The 8,292-nt window shown below is 49.6% G+C and overlaps 1 protein-coding gene across 1 annotated transcript in view; it reads left to right on the top strand.

The window, feature by feature from the left end:
- Nucleotides 1–7,128, top strand: part of arhgap22b (Rho GTPase activating protein 22b) — a gene marked incomplete at both ends in the record, with an annotated part of 22,007 nt that extends 14,879 nt beyond the window's left edge. Inside the window, 7 exons of the mRNA XM_079292895.1 lie at nucleotides 2,625–2,753; nucleotides 4,624–4,831; nucleotides 4,922–5,054; nucleotides 5,207–5,280; nucleotides 5,347–5,468; nucleotides 5,676–6,684; nucleotides 6,906–7,128. Coding sequence (XP_079149021.1) covers nucleotides 2,625–2,753; nucleotides 4,624–4,831; nucleotides 4,922–5,054; nucleotides 5,207–5,280; nucleotides 5,347–5,468; nucleotides 5,676–6,684; nucleotides 6,906–7,128 — 1,898 coding nt within the window. The remainder of the gene's footprint in view (nucleotides 1–2,624; nucleotides 2,754–4,623; nucleotides 4,832–4,921; nucleotides 5,055–5,206; nucleotides 5,281–5,346; nucleotides 5,469–5,675; nucleotides 6,685–6,905) is intronic.
- Nucleotides 7,129–8,292: the final 1,164 nt, after the last annotated feature.

Genomic DNA, 8,292 nt, shown 5'->3' with positions numbered 1-8,292 from the left:
CATCGAGCATGCCTCACTGGCAGGTTCTGGCCGTCAGTGCTACCTGCGTACTGAATTGCTTCCAAACGGGCAAAGTGGTGACGGAGAAGCCGCTCCAGCTCCAGCCCCAGCCCCAGCTCCAGCTCCAGCCCCAGCTCCAGCCCCAGCTCCAGCTCCAGCCCCAGCTCCAGCCCCAGCTCCAGCTCCAGCTCCAGCCCCAGCTCCAGCCCCAGCTCCAGCCCCAGCCCCAGCTCCAGCCCCAGCTCCAGCTCCAGCTTCAGCCCCAGCTCCAGCCCCAGCTCCAGCCCCAGCTCCAGCTCCAGCTCCAGCCCCAGCCCCAGCTCCAGCCCCAGCTCCAGCTCCAGCCCACTCAGACATGGGCCGGTGTGCTGCAAGCCGGACAGACTGAAGAAACGTCTCCAAGGTAACAGGAAACAGATGCTGGAGATTTTTTTTTTTACAAGCGCTGTAGAGGCTGACATTGCAGCGAGATTGATGCAAGCACCTGATGTACAACCTCTTCTTCTATGGCTTGTGTTTGTTGTTGTGCGTGGCAGTAAAAGGTAATGGCTCCTATGCTTCATTTTTCATGCTTCAAGAAAAATCATTTGTCGAGATTATGGCGCAAAAAAATCTTACGTGCAAAGTTTTGCGGTAGCCCACCTACTTGGGCAAAATGAAGTATATTTGGAGGTTTTCATATCCTGATATGATGTATCCAAGTGGCTTGTAATTACTTGTATTAGCAGGTACTGTAGATTGCTGTACTTTGTGTCACACGTTGCAGTAGATACAGTAAGCTGAGGGAGCTTGTTGTGTCCACAGCAGTAGAACAAGAGCTCAGATATGAAAAGCGTCCGTCTTTGGTTTTTGTGATTTCATACCATTTCTTATTGTTTCTTGCGCAAATAAAAAAATAACAGTTCTCCTAAAGCTCACTAGTTCAAAAGGTGGTCTAAAAAAATGCTTTTCGGCTCACTGCACAGTGCGTGAGAGGAAACTGTCTGACCTCGTGAGACGATTGACAATCTAACGTATTCAAAGGTGCATTAAGTCACCTGACTCTCATGCTCAGTGAAGGCATCTCTCTCTCTCTCTCATTGAACCAGCTCGCTCCATGACTCCAGAAAGGACTTCAGCACAATAAGAGTTACCTGTTCTGTTTCCTGTTCGTCTCTCCGTGTCCTCATCTCCCATTCAACAGCGTCCGCGAAGCAGTCTGACATTTACCAACGGGAGCTATGATGTCATCAGTAGTCTAAATGTCAGACACTCAAAAAGGCACATGCAGACATTCCACCTTCTCTGTGGCACAAATGTCAACGTCTGTCTGATGATCGTCACGTGGAAATCTAATTGGATCCTGAGACCGTGAGAGGTACACTCAGTTTGAGGTGTGCCTGCAGTCAGTGTTATCTCAATTGGCTCCAAATGGAATCTTTGTACTCCTCATCCACCCAGACGTGGATGTTCCAATACTTATTGGTGTCTGTCGGCTACGTTGGATTGATTTCAAGTGGCTCTGCATGTGTGTGTGTGTGTGCGCGCGCGCATGTGTGTCTGTCTTATCAGCGCCTGATTCATTGAAGTGGAAGTATTTGATATGCAAAGGCTCCTTAATGTCTGAGCGTCCTCTCTGTATCTTCAATCAGCCTTTTAATTGGCCTCTTTTCTTCATGGCAAATCCATTGAGAGGATATTGTGCACGTGTACACACACACACACACACACACACACACACACACACACATTAATCGAGGCAAAATGTAAAATAATGCCAAATCCTCAGCTGACTATTTCCACGAGGCTGGAGCCCATCTGAAGACGGAGCACAGTGTTGTTCATCAGGACAGTGTGAGTTTGCGATGCTGGGCACTGAGCTTTACGGCACCGCTGTTTGTATTTGGATTCCCTCCTCACAGCTTAATGACTGTGACAACAACACCATGCGACACTAATGGCTCGGGCAAACGGGGAACAGATGACACATTCTCCGGGTTATTTCAAAGCGTGGCTGGAGACGAAGGCGGTGGGGTCGAGATAAGATATACGGGCGGCCTCTGCTGTTAATGTGGTTTTCATGTAGCAGCCGTTTTGTTTCATGTGTCGAGGCGCCGCCTCACTGATGTTTATGAGGTCAAAATAATTTAGCTCGTTCAACTTCTGCACTCACGAAAATCTGCTCCGGATCACCGGCTAAATGCCTGAAATGAAATGATGCAATCATAGGAAGGGAGGGTGAGAGGAGAAACACGGGGAGTGCATAACAGGACAGTTCTGCCATCTAGTGGTGAGAAACCGTTACAGCACATTTGGTTAAGATTTGAAGTCAACCCCATGTTTTTGTTTTGTTTAACAGCTGAAGCCTGAGGGACTAGTCAGTACGGTATGTTTTAAAATGCCGTACTGAGAGTATTTTGTGATTATTTTCCTGTAAAAAATACCTGATGTACAGCAAATACACCGACATCCAATCAGGTTAGTGAACTAGGGAATTTGGGAAATGGTTCAAGCGGTTGAAACATGTAAAAACTACACTATTCAACACACTGGGTTGGTTCTGTGATAAATGCCAGTGTTCTGCAGAATATCAATGTTTTCAATCTCTTGCGTGCTCACCTCTCCTGTTTGTGTCCTTCCTCCAGGTGGAACAGGAGAGAAGGACCGGGCACCGATCAGCCATGAGTCCTTCCTGCTGATGGCAAATTCCCAGACGGACATGGACGACTGGGTCAAGGCCATACGGCGGGTCATCTGGGCGCCGTTCGGAGGAGGTAAAGACGAACCTTTGAACTGACAGCAGGTTCTGGTGTGTCCATATCATACCGTTCGTATGACTGAGCTCAAGTTTGTAACTCAAAGTGTCACCGAACCCGACTGTGTCTCATGCCTTTACCCTGCAGTTAATTCTCACCCTGCTGTCTATTTCTGGTGACGACTGTTCCTGACTGCGGAAATGTGATCAGAGTTTGCTGTCAATCTATTCCAGAAGTTCAGAAATAGAGGGCAGGGTGTTTGACCGCAGTCAAACTGAGTTTATTGGACTCCCCCCCCCCCCCCATGCAACAGGGAGCCTGTGGTTAATTCTCACCCTGTCTGTGCTCTGGTCTGGTCTGTCTAACTGATGTACTTGACAGGAGGCCAGAAATATCAGCAGGCCTGTCTGTCTGGGTGTGAACGGGGACTTAACAGCTGAACAGCATGGTGTTACGTTACCAAAGGAGAGGAATATTAATAGGGGATAAATGTGGAATAACACACCGGTCACATTATACAGTAGTGTTTAACATCATGGTCTCATTTGATATTTTTAAGGTTTGAGCTCTGTTGGCGGAGAGGGAACACGGTGAGCTAGCAATGAGGATTTGTATTTCATCTTTAGTTTTGACCAATAAATGTATTGAATGATGTAAATACTTATAGTATTATTACATGCTACTTATTTTAGGTTTGCTTTTAAAAAAAACACGATAAATCCAGCTGTCGTAGAAAAGGGGGGGGGGGGGTGGGGGTCTAAATCCTATAGCTACACCCCTGCTCGCGCGGTGTCGGCCCTCCTCACACCGGTAATATTTACAGCCTCCCTCTCATATTTACACGGTAGGTGCGTCCGTCTCTCGGTTCTCGGTTCAGAATAGAAGTGTCGCCAACTCGCAGGCCCGTCGTTAACCAGCAGCACCGCGGACACGGCGCGCTGACCCGACCGCCCGTCAGCCGCCGCCGCCGCCGCCGCTTCTCTAAACCGCTGCTCGTCACCGCGGCGCAGCAGTTTGTAAATGCGGGATTAATCCGCCGCTGGGGGTGAAATGCCTGAACCGGAATGGCTGAACTTGGTCGAATGTGGGTTTGTGATGTACGAGAAACGCGCTCTGCTGCTGTGCAGCTCCTGTTCAGTGAATCACTACGATTACAGCGAGCTGACCGACAGCTGCAGCCAATCAACAGGTAATTACTTCATCAGCCAATCAAACACCTTTAGCTGTTAAGCGGTGCCACCATATGGCTAAGCGGTCATTTTCCATTACTTTTAATGCTATTTTTATTATTACTTTTGTTTACGTTTGTAAAGTTGAAAGATTACTAAATGGAGGTTTATTTATTTTTATTTTTTTGCGGCGGGGCAACACGCTTAACATGAGGAATAAAAGTATGCTGGTTCAGTCACAGGTTTTCATGGTGCACTGTCCTCACCCACTGACTTAGAGAGTCTACACCAAGACATGCATCATGCAAAGATCTCCATAGGACAGTCTAAAGCCTTCCATCATACAGTGTTGATGTGAGTGTAATGTAACACGGGCATGAATGGGCAACAGCCTGCAGTAAGTAGGGCCTTGTTCCAGCTTTCTAACACACCGTTACATTCAACATTCAAGTTGAAGATTTGGTTGCACTCTTTGCTATTATTGGGTTCTTCAAGGTGCATTTGGCTTCCGTGTCTCAACAATATCATTCCACGTGGACACATTGGCTCACATCTTCCTATTACATCACATTGTATACATATAGCTACAATGGGCCTGCATCTTAAAAATAACCAGTCGCTCCAGACTTCAGCCCCATATATAACCCAGTGCCATCAGTGGATGCATGAATCTGATGGAGCTGAAGTGCCAATGTGGCGCGTCCTCCATCTGTCCATAGGGATATTCGGTCAGCGCTTGGAGGACACCGTGCAGTATGAGAAGAAGTTTGGCCCCCGGCTGGCCCCCTTGCTGGTGGAGCAGTGTGTGGACTTCATCAGGGAGAGGGGTCTGGACGAGGAGGGCCTCTTTCGGATGCCGGGACAGGCCAACCTGGTGAAAGAGCTGCAGGAGGCCTTCGACTGCGGCGACAAGCCGCTGTTGGACAGGTAGACAGAGCGGAGCGGAGCGGCTTTTCTTTTGAGAAGATAATCATAGAACATGCACGTTGTCAAAGTTCTCTCTGTACTCGCCTGCAGTAACACAGACGTCCACACGGTGGCATCCTTGCTGAAGTTGTACCTGCGAGAGCTGCCTGAACCAGTCATTCCCTTCTCCAAATATGAAGACTTCCTGAGCTGTGCACAGCTTTTGGCCAAAGATGAGGAGGAGGTATGTGCGATAGACAGTGTGTGTGTGTGTGTGTGTGTGTGTGTGTGTGTGTGTGTGTGTGTGTGTGTGTGTGTGTGTGTGTGTGTGTGTGTGTGTGTGTGTGTGTGTGTGTGTGTGTGTGTGTGTGTAACAGCTGTTGTATCTCTCATCAGGGAGTCCAGGAGCTGGGGAGGCAGGTCAACACTCTACCTCTCCCCAACTACAGTCTCCTCACCTACATATGCAAGTAAGTATTTTATCTTGTTTCTAAGAATGATGCCCGTTTCTACTTTTAACTTTGCTTTCTGCTCAGATTCCTCGATGAGGTCCAGTCCCACTCCATTGAGAACAAAATGAGCGTCCAGAACCTCGCCACAGTATTTGGACCAAATATCCTCCGACCCAAGATGGAGGACCCGGTCACCATCATGGAAGGTAACGGCTGATGTTCAGTGACTGAAATAACAGTTAAAGTCTCTGCAAATAACCTGAAAGTGTACTTAAAATCCCACAATACAATGCTGCTTTGACATCACACTACACCTTGTAGTATTAGCAAATATATATGTCGCGAGCTGTATGTGCAGGATGAAAACAGAAATAAAAACGCTGGACTATATCCTGTCTGACTGTGATCCATAGGCACCTCCCTGGTCCAGCACCTGATGACAATCCTTATTAGGGAACACAACCGTTTGTACTCCGGGAGGGACCAGGAGGGATCCGCCGTTCCCCAATCAGAGCTCCCCGTCCAGGGGCATCAGCTCCAGCATCGCAGCCTGGGAGCCTGGATCTCGGAGGAAGACCTCCAGAGCTGCCCGGTGTCCAACCCCGACCAAGAGCTGCACAGCAGCGCCTCATCTCTGGATGCCAAACTGTGTGCAGCCGTCACTCCCACCCAGACCCCGAACCTGAACCCTGGACCAAAGCTGGGGTCTCCATCAGGGAAAGGAGAGACTGTGGTCAGCCCGAGCAAACAAGCCAAGACCATACCCTCCTGGAAATACTCTTTCAAAAGCTCCTCGGGCAAACCGAGCAGCAGCAGCGGCGGCGGCGGCGGCGGCGGCGGCTCCGTGGCTGATGTTGCCAGTGTATCTTCTGGTGGGGGAGGAGGGGGAGGTAACTGGCTCATGAACGGCCTGTCCTCCTTGAGGGGACACCGGCGCACGTCGTCAGGCGAGCGGTCCGCCCGTGACCGCGACTCCACGGGCTCCTCGCAGAGACTGTCCACCTACGACAACGTCACCTCCTCCTCGAGCATGGGCAGCGTCCCAAGCGTGGCCAGCACACCGTGGTCCACGTCCTCCTGCGAGGTCCCCGGCTCGGGGAGCGAGCCCTCGGCCAACCAGGACTGCGGAGCGGGAGGCGAAAGCGGGGGGAAAGGGGAGTGGATGGAGAGCCAGAGGGAGGTTGACGGGGGACGGGACGGAGGGGCCGCGACAGACCCGAGCTCTGAGCAGGACAGCTGCGAGGCCATGGAGCTGTGCAGCAGCAGCGCGGCCTGCAGCGAGAATGGAAACGCGGCGGCCGGGGTGCCGTCCATTGTCACGTCAGAGGACGGAGACGGGACAGTAACACTGAGCAGCCTGGTGGAGGGACTGAAGGACGAGTTGAGGCAGCAGAAGACTACATCCGAGACCAGGATCCAAAAGTAAGTCTGGAGGTTCCTTTTTTTATTTCTTTCAATCCTGTAAGCTTCCTAAAATAATTTCAATCAGTGTCTCTGAACACGGATGAACATAATCAAAACTACCTCAATGGTTAGCTGCAAATAGAGGCTTTAAATGCAACACATTTTGTCGTGTAGCCAAACGGTAAAGGTGACCGTCAATGATCTGTGCTCTCTGTCTGTGCCGCGCTGCGTCTCCTCAGGCTGGAGGAGTCCAGCGCTGCTCTGTGTGCGCAGATGGAGCGCTTGGAACAAGAGATGGAGCAGGAAAGGAAGAAGCAACGCATGCTGGAGATCAAACTACGGAACTCGGAGCGGGCGCGGGAGGATGCGGAAAACCGCAACCGGCTCCTGGAGAAGGAGATGGAGGATTTCTTCTCCACACTGGGAGATCTGGCCCTGGGCGCGAGGACTAGTGATATTTGATACGCCGTCCGTTTGTGGCCAAAACTGTCAGGGTTTGTATTTTAGGGGGGTGGTGTCTTCCAGGGCTCACTTCCTCCTCGTTGTGTCAGGGTGTTCCTCTCAAAGAAAAATGAAAAACAAGAAGACAAAAGGAACCCCGCCAAGTTTGTGTACATTCAGGACAAACTCAAAGGGAACTCGTCGATGACGAAGATGAGGGCTCCGATATCAAATTGCAATGGACTTTGTGGTCCTTGTCAGAATCATCTCCATTGAGAACCCGGGCGTTTGTTGTTTTAGTTCCTCACGCATGCTTGAAATGGGCCGCGAAGAGAAGCCGCCGGCTCTTGTGGTTACGCTCCTTGGTGAGTCCAGCGTTGGTCCTGTGAAGGCTTCAGGTGCCTGTATGCGGCCGGTAAATTCGGAAAATTCTCGAGACCGGAGAGCACTGACTTCTGCACAAGGACACGACATGAGTGGATGTCCCTCTGTACGACTCACTAGAGACGCTGTTAATGCAGACAGCGGGCTGAAATTGACCTTTTGAGGACCAGTGCTACATTTTGGGAAATACACATGATTTCTTGACGAGAGTTTGGTGAAAGGTTTGATACCAATCTCATGTCTGTAGCATTTGAATGAAGCTACAGCCAGCAGCCAAGTAGCCGAGCAAAATAAAAATAAAAATCTGCTTACTAATATTTGTAAAGCTAACTCATTAACATGTTATGTCTTGTCTGTTTTAATTCTATAGCTTTATATTTAGCAGATTTTTTGTTTTACTTTTGGATTTCTTTATTTTCATTTGGTGGTGACTGTTGGAAACCAGTGTAGTAGATATTTGACGGGACACCCTGCTTGAAAACCGGGACATCTGGTTACCCATTCATACGTGTGCTGCAGACATCAGAGCGCTGTCAAACGTCTCATCCACGCTCACAGAGCAAATGAGTGCATCTCCCAAAATGTCATGCTATTCCTATTATCGGAGGGTCAGTTCAGCCAAATTAAAACATATTTTCTCACTAGCCTGTAGCGGCTGCTAGCTCATCCAAAACTGCTTTGTTTGTTGGCCAAGTGTTGAAGTCAGACCAGCCGGTTTCTGGAAGGAGAATGTTGCTCGTTTGTAACACTGCGAGCACCAGAAACGCCATTTAAATCTCCTGCATATGTTGTTTTTAGGTT

This window comes from Melanostigma gelatinosum (assembly GCF_949748355.1).
Source record: "Melanostigma gelatinosum genome assembly, chromosome: 21".
Classification (NCBI taxonomy): Eukaryota; Metazoa; Chordata; class Actinopteri; order Perciformes; family Zoarcidae; genus Melanostigma; species Melanostigma gelatinosum.
This window is presented reverse-complemented; position numbering and strand designations above follow the sequence as displayed.